The sequence below is a fragment of the Macaca thibetana genome, chromosome 16 (genome assembly GCF_024542745.1).
Source record: "Macaca thibetana thibetana isolate TM-01 chromosome 16, ASM2454274v1, whole genome shotgun sequence".
NCBI classification, from domain to species: domain Eukaryota; kingdom Metazoa; phylum Chordata; class Mammalia; order Primates; family Cercopithecidae; genus Macaca; species Macaca thibetana.
Genome location: NC_065593.1, coordinates 45,367,879 through 45,388,500, shown reverse-complemented (window position 1 = coordinate 45,388,500; position 20,622 = coordinate 45,367,879). Strand labels below are relative to the sequence as shown.

The 20,622-nt window shown below is 45.4% G+C and overlaps 2 protein-coding genes across 7 annotated transcripts in view; both read right to left on the bottom strand.

The window, feature by feature from the left end:
* PHB1 (prohibitin 1) overlaps positions 1–20,622 on the bottom strand; it is a 444,080-nt gene that overhangs the window by 319,773 nt on the left and 103,685 nt on the right. The gene's annotated exons all lie outside the window — the stretch shown is intronic.
* The window catches only part of FAM117A (family with sequence similarity 117 member A), an 81,317-nt gene that overhangs the window by 16,439 nt on the left and 44,256 nt on the right, over positions 1–20,622 (bottom strand). For 5 of the 6 annotated variants that reach the window (XM_050765668.1, XM_050765664.1, XM_050765663.1 and 2 more), the window contains exon 2: positions 7,492–7,661. The exons of the other annotated variant lie outside the window; for it this stretch is intronic. Coding sequence is in view for 4 of the 5 variants with exons in the window: in XM_050765664.1 (XP_050621621.1) it covers positions 7,492–7,661 (170 nt within the window). In the remaining variant the exon portion in view is untranslated. The remainder of the gene's footprint in view (positions 1–7,491; positions 7,662–20,622) is intronic. 6 annotated transcript variants of the gene reach the window in all.

Below are 20,622 nucleotides of genomic sequence, written 5' to 3'. Positions count from 1 at the left end.
CAGTAACAGGTTAAAAAATGGCTCCTCAAAGATGAGGAACCTATAAATGTTACCTTGTATAGTAAAAGTTTTGCAGATGTATTAAGGATCTTGAGATTATCCAAAATTATCTGGGTGGACCCTAAATACCATTACAAATATCCTTAAATAAGAAAGAGGAAGAGGGAGATTAGATGTATGCACACTGAAGAGGATAAAGCGATATGACCACAGAGGCAGAGACTTGAGCGATGTGGCTGCAAGCCAAAGAGTGCCAGCAGCCACCAGAAGCTAGAAGTGCAAGCAACAGACTCTCCCCAGGAACCTCTTGGGAGAGAATGGCCCTGCCAACACCTTGATCTCAGTCCAGTGGAACAGAACTTGGACTTCAGGTCTCCAGAACTGTGAAAGAATACATTTCTGTGGTTTTAAGCCACTAAGTTTGAGGTAATTTGTTAAAGCAGCCTCAGAAACCTAATGCAGTAGGTTATCCTGTGTTTGAAGTTGTTGACATGCTGACATCAAGTATTTATTTATTTATTTATTTATTTATTTAATTTATTTATGTGATGGGAGTTTCACCCTTGTTGCCCGGGCTGGAGTGTAATGGCGCGATCTTGGCTCACTGAAACCTCTGCCTCGTGGGTTCAAGCGATTCTCCTGCCTCAGCGTCCCAAGTAGCTGGGATTACAGGCACGTGCCACTACGCCTGGCTAATTTTGTATTTGTAGTAGAGACAGGGTTTCATGTTGGTCAGGTTGGTCTTGAACTCCTGACCTAAGGTGATCCGATCCGCCCGCCTCAGCCTCCTAAAGTGCTGGGATTACAGGAATTAGCTACCGGGCCCGCCCAACATGGAGTATTCTCAAGGCAGGAGTGTACACAGGTGTGGACTATAGCCCCTCCTAAACTGGGAATGCCCAAAGTAGGGACCATGCCCCAGTTTCCAGTGCCCAAGGTTGGATAGGACTCCTCTTCTGCGTCTCACTATGGAGCACAGAAAAGTCACAGCCAAGAAAAGCTCCCCTTCAAAGAGCTAACCTGGCCAGGTGTGGTGGCTCATGCCTATAATCCCAGCACCTTGGGAGGCCAAGGCAGGAGGGCTGCTTGAGGCCAGGAGTTCAAAACCAGCCTGGGCAACATAGCGAGACCCTATCTCTATAAAAGAAATAATTTTAAATTAGCCATTTATGGTGATGCGTATCTGTAGTCCCAGCTACTAGGGAGGCTGAGGCAGGAGGACCACTTGCACCCAGAAGTTCGAGGCTGCAGTGAGTCATGATCATACCATTGCACTCCAGCCTGGGCAACAGAGCGAGACCCTGTCTCAAAAAAAAAAAAAAAAAAAAAGAAAAAGAAAAAACTAACCTGGCCACAATAGGGGGGTCAAGCCATGCTGCTCAGTCATTCTAGATGACCCTTTGGAAGCAGGGTAGAGCTGGAGCTCAGCAGACCAAAAAGTCATGTTTGTCGCTGGGCGTGGTGACTCATGCCTGTAATCCCAGCACTTTGGGAGGCTGAAGCGGGCAGATCACTTGAGGTCAGGAGTCAAGACCAGCCTGGTCAACATGGTGAAACCCCGTCTCTACTAAAAATACAAAACAATCGGCCAGGCATGATGGCACATGTCTGTAATCCCAGCTTCTTGGGAGGCTGAGGCAGGAGAATTGCTTGAACCTGGAAGGCGGAGCTTGCAGTGAGCCAAGATTGAGCCACTGCACTCTAGCTTGGGTGACAGGGTGAGACTCTGTCTCAAAAAAAAAAAAAAGAACAAAAAGTTGTTTGTCAGGGGGAGTCATGTACTGGAACAGATTTGACACCCTGGCCCAGTGGGAGCAGCTGAGGGACAAATAGGGCAGCTTCTGACCATGAGTGGCATGGGCCAGCTGTGCAGATGATACTCAGATTATGCAAAACTGGATGTGGCCAGACCAAGGAAGCCTTGCCTGGGATTGAGATCCCAGAGCAACATGTGGAAGGACAGCTGGGCATGGGGGTGGAAGACAGTTTCCCAAAGAGCCATCTAATATAATCAGGAGGAGGGGTGGGATGAAGCTGAAAACCCTCCAAACTGGAATCTCTCAGCCTCCAGCCCAAAAGTTTCTACCTAGACTCCATGACCACAGGCAGCAAAGTCCTGGCCCTCACTGTCTCCAGTGACCTTGGCACCTGAGTAAGCTCCATGTGTGGAGCTGGGCTAGGCCCTGGAAACGTAACCCACTATCCCTGCACAGGACTGTCAAGCAGCATGGTGCTTGGCCTGGTGTGGACCATCAGGGCTACGTGTTCAACTGCAATTCTGCAGGGAATCAGTCCCTTAGGTCTCCGGCCAAACAAAAAGGCCGGAAAAGGCTCTGAGGGTGGTCTGCTGGTCAGCACTGAAAACTGGCTGCAAGTGGCCAAGGCTACCATCTCTGGCCCTACAGTGACTATGCTACCCTCAGATTTTCCATCATGGCCCCATTTTCAAATGTTCGGTACTGTTGTCAAACTATGCTGAACAACTGGTCCTGTTCGCCAATCTGGAAAACAGGCAGTGTGCCCAGGCCCCCACACCCACAAAGAAAAACATTTTTCAAAGGTCCATGATGGTCAGACTGAATTGTGTGTCATCACTGTTGGGGCGCTGGTTTGGGAAAATAGGGAGGATAGTACACAGGTAGGGGAAAGACACAGGAAGAGAAGTCTTCCCAGCGAGCATGCCTACCTTCACCTCTGGCCTTCCTCACAACCTTCACCTCTGGCCTTCCTCACAACCTTCACCTCTGGCCTTCCTCACAACCTTCACCTCTGGCCTTCCTCACAACCTTCACCTCTGGCCTTCCTCACAACCTTCACCTCTGGCCTTCCTCACAACCTTCACCTCTGGCCTTCCTCACAACCTTCACCTCTGGCCTTCCTCACAACCTTCACCTCTGGCCTTCCTCACAACCTTCACCTCTGGCCTTCCTCACAACCTTCACCTCTGGCCTTCCTCACAACCTTCACCTCTGGCCTTCCTCACAACCTTCACCTCTGGCCTTCCTCACAACCTTCACCTCTGGCCTTCCTCACAACCTTCACCTCTGGCCTTCCTCACAACCTTCACCTCTGGCCTTCCTCACAACCTTCACCTCTGGCCTTCCTCACAACCTTCACCTCTGGCCTTCCTCACAACCTTCACCTCTGGCCTTCCTCACAACCTTCACCTCTGGCCTTCCTCACAACCTTCACCTCTGGCCTTCCTCACAACCTTCACCTCTGGCCTTCCTCACAACCTTCACCTCTGGCCTTCCTCACAACCTTCACCTCTGGCCTTCCTCACAACCTTCACCTCTGGCCTTCCTCACAACCTTCACCTCTGGCCTTCCTCACACTCCATGTGGTTTGTCAAGACTTAAGCTTTTTTTTTTTTCCAAAGGGTAAATTGGGGCTAAAGAAAAAGATCCTATCGTAGAAGCTTCCCCACCTTACCTAGGGAATGCAGAGGGAATGGGGCTGGGGATGAGTAGAATGGGGGGCTGGGCTGGGCAGGGCAGGTTCCCAGAGTCCTGTCCGTCAGCAGGATGAGACCAACAGGGGAACTCTGCTCAAACAGTCATTCCAGCTGTGATGAGACCACTTCCTCCCTCCAGAAAAGTACAAGAAGACTCAAAGGTTTGCACAGCACGAAGGAAGAGGGGTAACTGCAGCTACCAGCATCTACTGCCCTCACCCATCCTGGCCTGGGCCCAGCCACTAGGAGCGGCCAACACAAAGCAATCAGTGGCCAGCTCTAGTTTACCAACTGACCTGGTCATCTCTCCCATTGCTCAAAACATGCAGCTTCTCCAAAGCACATTTTCCCCAATTACCATGTTCACACATCCTCCTCCCAAAAACAACCAATATCCCAAATAACATATATCCACACCCTTCCTCTTTCCTTGCTCCAAATATTTGGGTAACCCAGCTCTCCATGTCAGACTGTAAATGGCCTGAGGACAATCCTTTGTAACCACCTAAGATCTTAAAACACAACGAGGAAGGAAGGAGATAATAGGATGAGATTGTTGGCACTACTGGGCTATATTCAAGAACTGAGAGCTTTTTGCTCCGTCTTCTACCCTGTGAAGAAGCCTCAAGTCTGTGGCATGCCCAGCTATCTAGACAGCAGGTGTTCCATGCTTGCTGCCTAGATCTGAAGCTGGCTTGCAATGGGCAGGGCCCTGGTCTCCTCTTAGGGATTCAGACGAAGGAGTTGCTTAGCCTGAACCATAACTGCAGCTGCTGACCTCACTGCAAGGCATGCCCTGGGAATGCCAGGGCTGCTGGCTCTGGGTGGAGGGAGGTTAGGCAAGTAGGACAGTAGTAGTGAGTGCCCGCCAGTGAGGGAGGATGAAGCAGAAAATAACTACTACATTGGTATGACTAGGAGAGAAAGGGCAGGGGTAGGAACAGCCCCACCCCCGACTTAAGGCAACTGGGAAAAAGTTCTGGCATTAGTCTTTTTTTTTTTTTTTGGACACGGAGTCTCGCTTTGTTGCCAGGCTGGAGTGCAGTGGCATGATCTCGGTTTACTGCAACCTCTGCCTCCCGGGTTCAAGCGATTCTCCTGTCTCAGCCTCCCAAGTAGTTGGGACTACAGGTGTGAGCCACCATACCCAGCTAATTTTTGTATTTTTAGTAGAGATGGGGTTTCACCATGTTGGCCAGGATGGTCTTGATCTCCTGACCTTGTGATCCGCCTGCCTCGGCCTCCCAAAGTGCTGGGATTATAGGCATGAGCTACCACACCTGGCCGTATTAGTCCATTTTTAACAGCTTAAAAGCTTTCAAGGACTTTGGTAGATCCTGCCACCCTCCCTTCCCTTACACCTTCTTATCTTCCCAGTCAAACCTCTCTTTCCTCTCCAGTCCTTTCTGGGTGATATCCCAGTGCTCAGTAGGAAAGGAACGCCAGTTACTTAGGAATATGTCAGGTAAGCCTCAGACCTCCACAGTGTAATACTAGTGTTGAAGAGGGTAGCTTGGACCAGGCCAGGGGGCTTAAGCAGGAATTTGAATGGAGCCCAAAACCTAGAAGCAGCAAATTCCCAGAAGACCAGGAATGAAAGATGGGTAGAGTGCATATTTTGGTTTGGATGCCTAGGTTGATCAGAATTCTCCATCTCCTGACTGCGGCCACAATATTGACAGGTTGCTAAGAGTTCCTCGAGGGCTGGAGCCCATCCCAGGGAAAGAGGAAAGCTGCATGGCTTGGCCTTGCCAGACCCACAGAGGCTCATCGCTGACCTCTGTCTTGCTGTGGCAAGAAGCCCAGACTTGTTATATAAAAGATCTGGCCTGCAGCTGGAGCCTAAGCAAAAACACACAGCCTAGGGCCCATGCCTCTAAACCCAGCCAGGGAACATCTGAGGCCAACCCTGCTTTGAGTTGACAAAGAGAAAGCTATCTGAGGAGTGGGATGGTGACTTCCTAAAAGGTTGAAAGCAGGAAATGACAGAGGCAGAAACAGGTGGGCTACACAGAAGCCTGCCATCTGACAAACAGGGATGGAATAATGGGCTTGCACACTCAAAGGAATCTCAAGTCCTGTTCCTCCAGGAAGCCCTCCTTGACTACAAACATATCTGGACTAAGCACTCCCATCAAAAGACAAAGTTGTGTGTGCTCCCAGGCCTGTGAGGAGGAAGCATAATTTATCCTACTTGCCTTTTCCAAAGGATAAAGGGAATGGCAGTGCTCAGGGCTCCCAGGAAGGAAGCCTAGTCTCTCTCCTTCCTGGAGGGTATTCTCCTTTCACAGTCTATTTGTAGATCCAAAGAGGGCCATGATTTTAACTGCAGCAAATTCTTGTTGGTTCAAGGTGGGGTATTCCCATGAGAATTCCCCTTCTTTAAACTTCGCCAGATATTTGGCTCCATCTCATCCCTTGGCTGTCTGTTCACTGGCCCTCATAGAACTGGAATCCAGACTCATAGAGGCCAAATCTTGTCCTCATTTCCTTATTCTTCATTCCAACATGCCAAGAACAGTACTGGGCATTCAAACATTCACTAACGACATTTGAAAATGGATCGCATTAACAAAATAAATAAAGGAAAGAAACTGACATGATGTGGTCAAAAGAAGTACCAAGCACTTTCACGTGTCATTTGGCCATCATGCCACCTACACGGAGGCAGACCAGGCACTCTCCACCCAGTTTGCAAAGGAAGAGCTGAATTGCCTGATGTCCCCCAGGATGAAGGGCTGACTCAGACCCTCACGTCCTGGCCACCCTGTTTCTGCCTATCTCGAAATAACTCATTTGCTCTGAAGATGAACAAGAGTGTGTTTAAACTGCATGAAAAGGGAGATTTGACTCTTAACAACTTAGCTGCTAAGAATGCAGTCCTGAATCAGATTAAGAAATGTCTGTATAATTTCACATATGAGAGGGGTTCCTGCTCAGTCCGATGCTAGCTTATCCAAAAATTGATAAATGAACTGGATGATCTGCAGAGATTCTTTCCAAGCTTGGGATTCTTAATGAAAAGGCTGTCTTAATGAAAATACTGAAGGAGAGGAAGCTGGCTCCCCAGTCCTTGAATGGGCACACTGAAATCCCAGACGGGGCTGCTGGCAAGGAAGAATTCCCCATTATCTGAGAACTTCCCATTCCTATGGCTCCAGCGGGATCTCTTCTGGCTCAGTGTACTTTTTGGCCACTTCTTTGGGAAATACAAACTCAATAGAATGTTGGCCTTGGTTTAATTTTAGCAAGGTAAATCTCATTTATTTTATTTATTTATTTTATTTGAGACAGAGTCTCGCTCTGTTGCCCAGGCTGGAGTGCAATGGCGCGATCTCAGCTCACTGCAACCTCGCCCTCCGGGGTTCAAGCGGTTCTCCTGCCTCAGCCTCCCGAGTAGCTGGGATTACAGGGGCCCACCACCACGCCCAGCTAATTTTTGTATTTTTAGTAGAGATGGGGTTTTGCCATGTTAGCCAGGCTAGTTTCGAGCTCTTGACCTCAGGTGATCCGCCTGCCTAGGCCTCCCAAAGTGCTGAGATTATAGGTGTGAGTCACTGCACCCGGCCTAAATCTTAATTTTTTAAAAAGCTAGAATAAACTCTAAAGTCAGCTGTTGATTACACCAACACAAATACTCAAAGCTAAACTGAAAAACCCAGATTGACTTCTCTCTTCCACCAGGCAGGTGGAATGCAAACTCATTTCCGTGTATGTTTACAAAGAAAAACAGGGTGGTAAATTAGCAGGGTGTGGTGGCAGGCACCTGTAATCCCAGCCACTTGGGAGGATGAGGCACGAAAATCACTTGAACCCGGGAAGCAGAGGTTGCAGTGAGCCAAGATCGCACCACTGCACTCCAGCCTGGGTGACAAAAGGAGACTCTGTCTCAGGAAGATAAGACATTACGTGGATAATATGTACAACCAAAACCCAAGACAAATTATCACAATGATTTGAGGAAGACCAAAGGCCTCCTCAGCCAGCTCTCCCACCCCATCCTTATCCCTTATCCCATCAGGAGAGAGCTTCATTACCTGGGTGGCCTTGTCATTGGTGCAGCAGGTGAAGGCCCCATCAGCATCTCGTGGCCACTGGCCCAGAAGGTAGGAGCTGAGGATGGTGTCCAGGGAGAATGTACGCCGGACCTGAAGTGGCTGAGGCCTAGACACTGACTTTTCTGGGGCCACCGAGCATGGGACGCTGGCTACAAGAGAACACAGCCCGCACACCTTGCCATCAGCATGGAGGAAGGAGACGTGGCAATCACCTTCCTCCTCTAAGAGATGGCCTGCCTGCCCAGTCTTCACTCATAACCACCACTGTCCTAAAAGAATTTGAAGCAGCCTGAAACAGCACATATGGTCTGACAAGAGCTTTCCTGACCTACTCAGCCAGCCTTTATCATGGGAAACAATTTATACCATTTTACTTTGGACTTGGACATTACTTTTTAAATGTCCTCTATCCTTTTCCTACCCCTAATGGACTATGAACCATGAACTCCTAGATCTCCACACTGAGTTTCCTGAGAGCAGCACTGTTTCCCATCATTAAAGATAAAACTCTAAGTGGATAAAAAACAAATTTTCTTCTGTCTTTTATCTCCTGCCCTTCTTCCTCCAGCACCTTTGCAGGGCTTAGGCACTGCACAAATTCATCCCCTTAACTGAAGGCCTCCTGTTCCTCTTCGTACTTCCTTCAGGACTGGTTAGCTCCCTGGGGAACCCCGGTGGCTGACATATTGGAACTACTTTCAATTATCGAGGATTGAGGAATCTAGTTTACGGAAACATCCAGATTTTTTGGTTGTCTCCTCTGTCTTTGATTTCTATATAAATGGGACAAAAATAAAGCAATTATAAATCCATTCATAGGTGGTGGCTCACGCTTGTAATCCCAGCACTATGGGAGGCTGGCAGGTCACTTGAGGTCAGGAGTTTGAGACCAGCCTGGCTAACATGGTGAAACCCCGTCTCTACCAAAAATACAAAAATTAGCCAGGAATAGTGGCAGGTGCCTGTAATCCCAGCTACTCAGGAGGCTGAGGCACGGAATTGGTTGAACCTGGGAGGTGGAAGCTGCAGTAAGCCAAGATTGCACCACTGCACTCCAGCCTGGGTAACAGAGGAAGACTCTGTCTCAAAAAATAAATTAAATAAATAAATCCATTCATTTATTTTTACTTTGGTTAAAGCTTTCTAGAAGGAGGTAAAAGTTGAAACTGTGGATAAAAATGTAAGCGTACTGGAATCATTTGGAAGTTGCAATCATCTAAGTTGACCCTGTTTTCCATGGCCACATTCAAAACACTCTACTATCTTAAGATCTATGGCCGGGCGCAGTGGCTGATGCCTGTAACCACAGCACTTTGGGAGGTCAAGGCAGGCGGATCATGAGGTCAGGAGATCGAGACCATCCTGGCTAACACGGTGAAACCCCGTCTCTACTAAAAATACAAAAAAATTAGCCAGGTCGGCCAGGCGCGGTGGCTCAAGCCTGTAATCCCAGCACTTTGGGAGGCCGAGACGGGCGGATCACGAGGTCAGGAGATCGAGACCATCCTGGCTAACACGGTGAAACCCCGTCTCTACTAAAAAATACAAAAAACTAGCCGGGCGAGGTGGCGGGCGCCTGTAGTCCCAGCTACTCGGGAGGCTGAGGCAGGAGAATGGCGGGAACCCGGGAGACGGAGCTTGCAGTGAGCTGAGATCCGGCCACAGCACTCCAGCCTGGGCGACAGAGCGAGACTCCGCCTCAAAAAAAAAAAAAAAAAAAAAAAAAAAAAAAATTAGCCAGGCATGGTAGCAGGCGCCTGTAGTCCCAGCTACTTGCGAGGCCGAGGCAGGAGAATGGCGTGAACCTGGGAGGCAGAGCTTGCAGTAAGCCGAGACCACACTACCACACTCCAGCCTGGGCAACAGAGCGAGATTCTGTCTCTCAAAAAAAAAAAAAAAAAAAAAAAAATATATATATATATATATATATATATATATATATATATATATAAAAAAGGCTCTTTCTTTTAAACAGAACAAAATGCTTTCACATCTGTAGTAATCCCTTAATAATTCATGTGTATTTAGCACAGCAAAAAGAACTAGGAGGTATAAATAAACCTGAAGAACTTTATATTAAAAAGACACTAAAAGGTTGGCAGTTCCTCAAAAAGTGAAACATAGAATTACCATATGACCCAGCAATTCCACTCCTAGGTATATACCCACAAAGAACCAAAAGCAGGGACTTGAAGCATTTTTCACAATAGCCAAAAGGTGGGAGCAACCTAAGCATCCATGAACAAACAAATGCACCATGTCCATACTGTGGAATACTATTCAGTCTTCAAAAGGAAGGCAATTCTGACACACGCTACAATACAGATGAGGCTGAGTTAAGTAAGCAAGGCAAAAGGACAAATACTGTGTTTTTCTTGAGGTATCTAGAATAGGCAAATTCATAGGGACAAAAAAATAGAATAGACTTTACCAAGGGCTTAAGAGGAGGAGGAGGAGTAGGAGTTACTGTTTAATGGATACACAGTCTCTGGGATGATGAAATTCAGGTTCTAGAAGTGGACCCTGGTTATGGTTGCACAACACTGTAAATGTATGTAATGCCAGTGAACATAAGCTTTTATGGTTAAAATAGTAAGTATATATTTTACTACAGTTAAAAAAAAAAAAGAAACTAACATACCAATACGGTGAAACCTCGTCTCTACTAAAAATACAAAAATTAGCCAGGCGTGATGGTGTGCACCTGTAATCCCAGCTACTCGGGAGGCTGAGACAGGAGAATTGCTTGAACCCAGGAGGTGGAGGTTACAGTGAGCTGAGATCATGCCACTGCACTCCAGCCTGGGCAACAGAGCAAGACTCCATCTCAAGAAAAAATGAAAAAAAAAAAAGGACACTAACAATACTACCTCCATTCTCCAAATTCATTGAAGCATTTACATACATTTTGCCATAGTTGTAATCAGTAGGAAATGTGCTACATTATGTTCTGCCTGGTTCCACCTATTTCATATACCTTTTCCCATGTATTAACGATCTACATATTTGTTATTTTAAAAGACTGTATAATATTCCTCCAGGTTGATGCACACTAGTTTGCTTAGCCATTCCCGTATTTTTGTCTTTTCTTTTTCCTTTGTCTTTTTTGAGTCAGGGTCTCGCTGTGTTGCCCAGGCTGGTCTTGAACTCCTGGGCTCAAGTGATTCTCCTGCCTCGGCCTCCCAAAGTGCTGGGATTACAGGCATGAGCCACCACACCCAACCCATTCCTGTATTTTTGAACATTTGAGGGATTCCTCTCCAATTTGGATATCAAAAATGTTACTATATGGCCAACTTTTACTGTGTGTTTTTATCTAATCCCTGGCATAGTTCTACATCATCTCACTCAGCCATCATATATGTGCTTATTTAAAACAAGTGAATAATTTATAACTACAACAGTAAGTGTGAACTGTAGAAAAGTCAGGAAATATATAAATATAAACAAACAAAAAACCCTCAACTCTCAACACCCAGAGATAACCAATGCTATGAGAAATATAAACTTACAGGTCTTACCTCTTCTGTGTGTGTGGGAGTGTGTGTATATATGCTTTACAATTTAAAATGAGATCATACTCTACATATTGTTTTGGTATATGTTTTTACCTTATAAACATCTTTCCAAATCAATATATATTGATGTAAAACACATCATTTTAAATGATCTTAACATTCCTAGATTAAACCTCTTCAAAGGCTCTCTTTCAAAGATGGAGGTAAAGCCTTCATGTGGTCCCACTTACCTGTCCTTTACACCTCACTCTTCCTCAAAGTCGCTAAATCTCAGACAAACTATACTGCATACCATTTCCCACCCATGTCCCAAGCCTTCCCTCCTCTGAGGTTTTGCATGGGCCCAGGGTTAAAATCTGTTCGTCTGTCAGGACCAGCCTTACTGCCTCCACTCCACCAAGCCTTCTGCATCCACTGGAATCCCCTGGAAGCAATGTCTTGGAATTTTCTGTTTCCTCAGTACTTTGTACTCTTCTAGTAATGAGCACCTTCTCTTGAGGAATAGGGTATTTGTAACTCAAACAGCCTGAGGCCAAGGGCGGGCTCTATGTATCCCCCACAATGTCTAAAGCATAGGGCTGGCAATTGGCAGGCACCTAAGTATTTGAATAAAATTGAAAAACCTTCACAAGAAGGGTCAACTGGCTCTACTTTTACCAGGGGTTCTGACTTTGCATGCGTGCTTAACACACCCACTTGGGGTAAAGATCCCATAGCTGCTTGTCTTTTTTTCTCTCTCTGAGGCTCAGGAAGGCCCAACCTTTCTTACCCTTCCTCCAACCTTGTTGCCTAGTAAGTTGGTGACAGGTACGCTGGGTTAAACGTGCAACTTTATCTCTACACCAGCATTTCAACCACTCATTTTCCTAACCTGGGTTTAAAATCAAAAGGTAGCAATCCAGATATTTCTGGGAGCTTCTGACCCACATCAGCAGCCAGCTCAGGCCAAAATGCTGTCCTCCAAAACTGTCTGTTAGAGTCCAGTGATGAGGCAGGGACTCTAGAAAGCGGATTTACAAAATTACATGACAGATAACCAAAGAGGCAGATGGGCCACGGACGAGCAAGTGATTGGCATAAGGGGTAGGATCTCATCATCCTAAAGGCTGCTTCATCACTGTTTCAAAGGAAAAGGAGTAGGACTCCAGGGCTGAGGGATAAGTGACAGGAGAAAGGTTTCCTGGAGCTACTTCTCCCATCCCCTCATCTGAAGTCAATGCAAAAATCTCTTTTAGATTCTTTCCTTACTGAGACCCTAAAGCTATCTCATGTTTATGTTGTGCTTTCAAGTTTTGTCCCATCCTCACAAAGTACTTTAGTGTGCTGTAATCTTTTACTCTCCTGTCAGCTGTAAAAGGGGATAGGGAAAGACTGTTAAGGAAGACTAAGGCACAAAGAAGCTTAGTCTCTGATTAGTCTCCTTCACTCTGTAAGTGTGCAGCAGTCCCACATCTAAATCCAAGCCTCCTTCCTCCTAAATCAGTCTTCCAACCACTCACCGAGGCTCACATCCCTCTTCTATCAGGGACACCCTCTGAGGCTGCTGGGACACCTGCCTAGACACCTAGGATGAATAGATTTTTTATTAATAGCTTCTTTTTAGCACCTAATGGAGGAGATGGCAGGCCCAATCCTATTGTTTCCAATGACCTACTTTTTGTTTTGCTTTTGTTTGTTTCTTGAGGAAGTCTTTGAAACTTGAAGTAAAGGACTCTATTATCTCCTAGGGATAACTTTAACCCATTTTATATTCGTTTCCATCACTCTTCATATCCTACCCTATTCAATGAGTCTAATCTCTAGGACAATAGTCATAGGTGGTACTTTGCTCCCAGTACTCACAGGGCTTGGGAGCACCCAAAATCCTGGAATGTGATGTGAGAATCCAACCAACGCATTTTGGTAAACTCTACATTCTTTCCGGCTCCCTCTGACCAGTTATCCATTAAGACTCTGGACTTGGCGGGTCCCGACTTGTTCCTCCATGTACAAAAAAAGTCACACAAATAGCAGAAAAGAAATACAAAGGGAAAAAAAGGAGGGAGTGAAACGGATTGAGGAGAAACCAAGGAAACCCCAATCCAGAAACTGCAGCCCCTGACTCGCTCTCCCCTGGCAGACATGCAAGGATCTCACTAGATCTAAATCAAACAAGAGGACTTGCCTCAGTTTCTTTTCCTTAAATGAAGAGACAGCTGGGTCTCAGCCTTATTTCCACAGAGGCCACATCCTGGCGCAGGGTGCTGGCACAGCACCTTGCTGGCCACGAGATGACAGAATTACCTTCTGTCTCAGAGTCCTTAGCAAGGCTCCACTACCCTCCTAAATCTCCAAATTCTTGGCATGTCCCAGCTCTTTTGAGGAGACTAAAATACCATATTTCCTTTAAGCCTAGGAAATAAGGGAGGGGACTTTTTTTAAAAAAAAATTAGATTTTAATAGTTAAAAAAAAAACTACCACTTATTTCACAAACCTCCTCACAAGTGGTTTGGTAAGCACCTGCTTCTTTGGACATCAAAATTGGCTAAGGGCTAAACCAAGGTGTCAGTTTCCCCCAAATGCAAAAACCAAGGTGTCAGTTTCCCCCAAATGCAACACAAACCAAAGCCAAAATGAAACACTGACATGTCTTGTGCCATCCTTGAAGGGGCTGCAGGCTGATGCAGCATGTCCCCCCTGGATATCTAGTAGGAGCTAAGAGGTGGGGAGGGTAGGTCTGACTACAGCCAATGCCACCCAACCTCACTGGGCTTGCTCTCCCTCTGGCATAGTCCTGGCCTAAGTTACCTCTGAGGGATGTTGTAAAGAAATGAAGAGATGCAAATGCACTTTGAAGCCTTAGTTAGATTATGTCAAATCAATTAATGTCCTTTAGGATTGAAGGTGTAGGTGAAGGAGTCCGGAAAGAGGAGACTACCCAAAGACATGCAGAGTAAGCCCTAGACCCTGTATCCATAGACCTACACTCTCCTGGGCCCCTGGGAAGATGCCCATTTTTAATGTCAAAGCCCTTTCCTTTATTAGTGACTGTCCAACCCAGGAATAAGTGATGCAGGGTAGAATATAAAGCTGCTTGCAGACTGGGGCATCAGCAGCTTCAGGTCAACACTTAAGTTCTGCTGCCCAATGAGATTGACCTCAATAGGGAACGTCCCCTAAGAAATCTTCTAGGTGAGCCTAGTTGAGATAGAGGCTCTTGGGTTTATCCTCCATGGGCATACCGGAAAGATCTGGGCATCGGGTTCTGCCCTGCACTTGTGTGATTATTGTTAAAGGAGAAGCAGCATTGAGAAGTCACAACGGTTGCTTGTGGTTGGAAGATGAACTGGTTTCATTTCTGGAAAGTACCCCTCTCAGATTTAGGAAATAGGGGAGGGAAATATGACAATAGGCTTCCCTATCAGAGAAGAGAAGCCCATATCATGACAGGCCATGACAAAGCAGCAGGCTGTTGGGGCACTAGCTGGGTGGTTGCAGGAGGGTGGAGTGTCCTGTTTACAGCACCGTGGGGTATTATCAGCCCATCGCATGCAGCAGCCTCCACGGCCCAACCACCTGGTGAAGCACCCTGGCACCAAGCCAGGCCATTTCACCATGCAGCTGAGCAGTGGCGGATGCTTTGGTTCTTGGGCAACGGCAAATGGAAAAAACAAAACAAAACAGCACACACAGGAGATAAGAAGCCTTAGGTGCTATCTTCCAGAGCCACTTGGTCCTGTCTCCCAACTGCTACACTAGTATGGCTTTAGGGAGAGGGAGCTATATAAGTGGAGAGGGCCAGCGGTCAAGTATCTGCCTGTTGGAGGAAAGTCAACACGGAAGAAGGCACACAAATGACAGATAAGACAATGAGCAAATGATGGGCCAGGCACACTGCAGAAGACTGATGCCCTTGGTAAGCAGATTTTGAGCACTCACTACGAGCCATCTGTCTGTGATAAACACTGGAGGAGTAAGACAGGAACCTGCTGATGAGATTGAAGTGAGCAAGGCTGATGCAACTGATCTCTGAGTGCCAGGCTACCAGGCACGACGCTCTTCTCAGCGTGACCAGAGATAGACTGTGGGGTAGAGGCTTAGCAATTTACAAGGGGAAACAAGCCCCTGACCAGTGGGTTCTGGCTGGGCATCTAGGGGGCATGCTCTACTTATTTCACTATCTTTGAGGTGATATAGGAGAGAAAAGCCTGTGAAATAGAGACAAGGCTACTCTCCACCCATCGTAGTCATCCCAAAATACCCAAGAAGGACTACAGAAGGAAAATGAGAGAGGCAGCCAATGAGATCTTACACATGGCAAAAACTCAACAACTAGCTGGTTCAACAAACAAGCTATGAGTCATTTTCTCATGGCATCAAAACTTGAAGCATTATTAGCACAGTCTTCTCATTTCCCCTGTTTTTTGTTTTTATTTTTTATTTTCATTTTTTTGATCTCACCTCTCCCCTTAAAGAGAAAACAACTCTTATTATAATAAGAGAAACTACACACATGTTAGAAGAAAGAAGAAAATGCAGATAAACAAAAACTGAAAATGACCAACTATGCATGCCCCCACTCAGAGATCACCACTGTGCTCACCAATCCTGATCTCTCTCCATGCACGAGCCTGCATATGTATTTTTAGTAAAATGAGGTCATATTACACATGCTTGTGTACAACCTGTTTTTTTTTTCAGTCAGTGATCTTCACTTAAGGAGGAGAAGCAGGCAGGGTCAGAGCAGCATGGTTAGACAGATCCTGTCCTGTCCTGTCCTGTCCTGTCCTAGTTGTGATGCAGCATTTCTGTTAGAGGGAAATGTTAATCTGGAGTAGAAGAACAAAGTAAAATAGAGATTCAGAATTTCTAAACATTTCCCCAATAACAGATTTGCAGTAAGCAGGGGAAGTTCCTCCTAGCAGCTTCACAGGGATTATTTTTCTATTTCAGCACATTTGTTGGGATTAAACAGGGCAGGCCATCTTCTGAGCTCCCTGTGGTCCAGTGCTGCTTAACTGCTTAACTAGGGATAGGTGGGTTTGTGGGGAAGTTGTGGTGAAACTGAAATTTCCAATATGACTGTACAAGAGTTAGAAGCCCTCCTTGGAAAGCCCAAGGAGACCCCATCCATCCCAGCTGAAAAAATTAAATCTGGAGCTCCAAACACTTCTTTCAACAACACTTCTTTCAATAGCTATCCTTAACAAGTAGAAGCAACTAAAGAAACTACATTAGAAAGAAAGAAGAAAAATGGTAACACCCCATGTTATCCCTACCAATAAGACTACCCCAAATAAAAAAAAGAGTGACGATATTTATACACACATGAAAAACTTCTCAGCCAGGCTCTCAATTACTGACTCCATATTTAAGTGTACAGCTTAAGTGAGAGCCATTGAAAGCATTTCTGGCTGTATGTCCAACTTCCCAAGATGCAGACGACATCTGTAGGCAGCTGGAGAGACAGGCCAAGAGAAACCCTTCTGGAGATGTCATTGTGGGAAAAAAAATAAGGAATACATTGGTTCTTTGTAACAGCAAGGAGAAAAAGGGTGAACCCAAAGTCTATGTGTGTATATAAAAAGAGTAGACAGCAGTTACTTAGACATTTGTTCAATTCTTAAGAAGCTGCAGTTAGAAGAAAAGGAAGTGGTGTGAACTTTTCACCTTTTATCTGAATTCTCTGAAGAGGAGTTCTGTAGGATTTCAACATTTTAAAAACAAAACACTAGCAGTTACAGATTGGAACATACTTTCCTTTGGGATCTCCATGGCCTTTGCAAGAATAGCATAAATAGCACATAGCCTAGCCCCCTATCTCTAAAAAAAAAAAAAAAAAAAAAAAAAAAAAAAAAAAAAAAAAATCCTTACTCCACGGTTATTTGGGAGTGATGGATTCCTGGATGGCTATTTTAAACTCAAAGGACAGGCATAAACCCTTCATATCTTCACTTCTCACAGGAATCTGATTCCCATCAAGTGGGAAAGAAATCATGAAGCCCAGTCAGCTCCTAGGTAGTGTTTTAAGTAAGGTGAAGGAAAAACAAAGATTAGGGAAGTTCAAAGACAAAAAAAATCCTACAAAAGGACAACTATGATTGAAACTGTACTCTGATTTCTGTTCTGGATATGTGCACCCCCACAAGCTCACGGATTCTCTTATGGATGAGGGAGTTGAGCTTCCAAGGTGATGCAGGGCCTATGACACACCCCCCTGCAGACAGGTGAACTGATTTCTCCAAGGTCACAGAGCAAACTGAGACCTTTTATTACCCAAACAGAAGATTTCTGAAAGTACATTTCCTACCCTGTGTTTTGTTGTCAGACGCAACTATGTCACGACCTCCTGGCACCCTTGGTTCAGGAACTATTCCATGGGTTGGAAGGGTTCTATTCCTTTCCCTTGCTGGAAACAGGATGATCACACCTGGGTCTCCGGAACACTAGTATACCCACTGGGCATGTTGGGTGGGCCAAGGTAGGAAGACAATTTTTAAATGAGGGATTGGCCAGGTGTGGTGGCTCCTACCAGTAAGTCCAGCACTTTGGGAGGCCAAGACAGGAGAATCACTTGAGTCCAGGAGCTTGAGACCAGCCTGGGCAACATAGCGAGACTCCACCTCTACAAAAAAGAAAAAATAGGCTGGGCGCGGCGGCTCACGCCTGTAATCCCAGCACTTTGGGAGGTCAAGGCAGGCAGATCACGAGGTCAGGAGCTCGAGACCATTCTGGCTAACACAGTGAAAGCCCGTCTCTACTAAAAATACAAAAAAATTAGCCAGGCGTGGTGGCGGGCACCTGTAGACCCAGCTACTCGGGGGGCTGAGGCAGAAGAATGGCGTGAACCCGGGAGGCGGGGCTTGCAGTGAGCCGAGATTGCGCCACTGCACTCCAGCCTGGGCACAGAGTGAGACTCCGTTTCAAAAAAAATAAAGAAAAGAGAAAAGAAAAACAAAAAAGAAAAAAATTTTTATTAGCTGGCATGGGGGCATGACATGCCTGTAGTCCCAGATACTGGGGAGGCTGAGGTTGGGAGGATTCCTTGAGCCCGAGAGGTTGAGGCTGCAGTGAGCTATGATTATGCCACTGCACTCCAGTCTGGGTGACAGTGAGACCCTGTCTTTAAAAAAAAAAAAGGTGTGGGGGGGGTCCCTTTTCTAGTGAGGAAGGTAGAAAGCAAGTGAAAGAAGGAAAATGAAATCAGAACAGGATTAGAGATAACTTTGAGATAATCAAAATAATTTCTGCTTTATGAACAAACCATGACTTATTTTTGGCTCCATTCAGCTTGCCTTCTCCCTGACTTAAACTGCCAGACAGCAGCATACAGTCATCACTCGGCATCCGTGGAGGATTGGTTTCAGGACCTCCTGCAGATACCAAAAGCTATGGATGCTCAAGTCCTTCATATAAAACAGTGCAGTATTTGCATATGGACTAAGCACATCCTCCCATATACTTTATTATTTGTTTATTTATTTTTCTTCTGATTCGGGGTTTTGCTCTGTTGCCCAGGCTGGTATGCAGTGGCATGATCACAGTTCACTGCAACCTCAAGGTCCTGGGCTCAAGTGATTCTCCCTCCTTGGCCTTGCAAAGTGCTGGGATTACAGGCATGACCCACCTGAGCCTCCTGGGTAGCTGGGACAACAGGTGCAAACTACTTTGCCTAGCTAACTTTTAAATTTTTTCGTAGAGACAGGATCTCTCTATGTTGCCTAGGCTGGTCTCGAACTCCTGGGCTCAAGCGATTCTTGTGCTTTAGCCTCCCAAAGTGCTGGGATTATAGGTGTGAGCCACCTTGCCCGGCCTCCCTGCAATCTCACACTTTATCGCTAGATTACTTATAATACCTAATATAATGTAAATGCTATATAAATAGTTGTCATACTGTATTAAGAAATAATGACAAGAAACCAGGCATGGTGGCTCACACCTGTCATCCCGCACTTTGGGAGACTGGGGCAGGAGGATCACTTGAGTCCAGGAGTTTGAGACCAGCCTGGGCAACATAAAGAAACCATGTCTCTACAAAAAATTTTAAAAATTAACCAGGTGTGATGGTATGTGCTTACAGGGCTAGCTACTCTGGAGGCTGAGGTGGGAGGATTGCTTGAGTCAAGGAAGTCAAAGCTGCAGTGAGCTGTGATCGCATCACTGCACTCCAGCCTGGGTGACAGAGCCAGACTCTGTCTCAAAAAGAAAAGAAAAGAAAAAAAAAAAGAAAGAAAAAAGAAATAACAAGAAAAATTAAGTCTGTACAATTTTGTCCAAGTATTTTTGATACTCAGTTGGTAGTACCCACAGATGCAGAACCCACAGATGCAGAGGGCTGATGGTATATGTTTTAGCAACTGATACTCAAGTTAAAAACCTACAAACATTGACAGAATTTGATGGTCCCATTTTGTTGCCGTCCCTCCAGTGATTTCAAAGGCCAAAAGACAATTTTTTGGGTATTCTTCTTTTGAACTGCTCATGTCAACACTCACATCTATTAGTGTTAATTCAGAACTGGCTTTATACAACTCCCAGAGTAATATCTCTATCAGGAAGAGTTCTCAATAGATGCCAACACTGCTGGGTCAAAGGTCATAGGAAACAGAAGATTTATATAATCCCAAAGTATTACCCCAGAAACCACTTACAAAGAGAATAATGTACTTTTATAGCCTGGGGGCTACCATACCACCTCAAGTGATCCAACTGAGCCTGACTAGCAGTGGACATTCTGGCATTATGTATCGCCTAAAGTGACATTTTATGAAGTACATAGCTTTACCCATGAGATGTTCTTGTCAGAAATGTTTAACCTGAATCTAATCAGGTCCCAGATCTAACTTCCCATTTACAGGAAATACATGGGATATAGGAGCAAGTTAGATACACCATGAGGAAACAGAAAAATCCAGTGTGGGACAACTAGAGACAACTGATGCTCACTTTTCAAAATGTTAGTCATAAAAAATAAATACAACAAAACAAGAAACAGGAGTGGGAAGTAGTTCCAGATTGAGAGACTTTTAAAACAGACATAACCAAAAGGGGACTTTGGCTGGGTTCTGATCAAAAACAAGAACCATCAAAGGGAAAATTTGAAAATGGACTAGATGACATCTCTAGTCCATTTCTGCCTTTGGCAAAGCCACAATTACTTTTGCACCAACCTAATAGATGATGTCATTTCATTACGTATAATGATGGTATTACGATTATGGAAAAGGATGTTTTTATTCTCAGATGCCACTGTTATGAGGTGACAAATGTCATGATAATTGCAACTTACTGTCAAATTGTGCACCCAAAAAAGTGCATATGGATGTACATACGTGCATATGTGGGTATGTCTAGACACACATATATATAAACAGAAAGAGAAAAGAGAGATGAGACCATTGTGGCAAAAGTTATCAGTGGGTCTAGGTGAAAGATAAATAGGTAGACATTGTGCTTCTAACTTTTCTGTAGGTTTGAAATTTTCCAAAATAAAGTTGTAAGAAAAAAAATACTGGCTTCATTGAGGAAGACAAATTCAATTCACTCCTCAGCAAGGACCTAAACCCTTTAGCGTTTCAACATTGGCAGGTTATAGCCAAATTCAACTGGGTC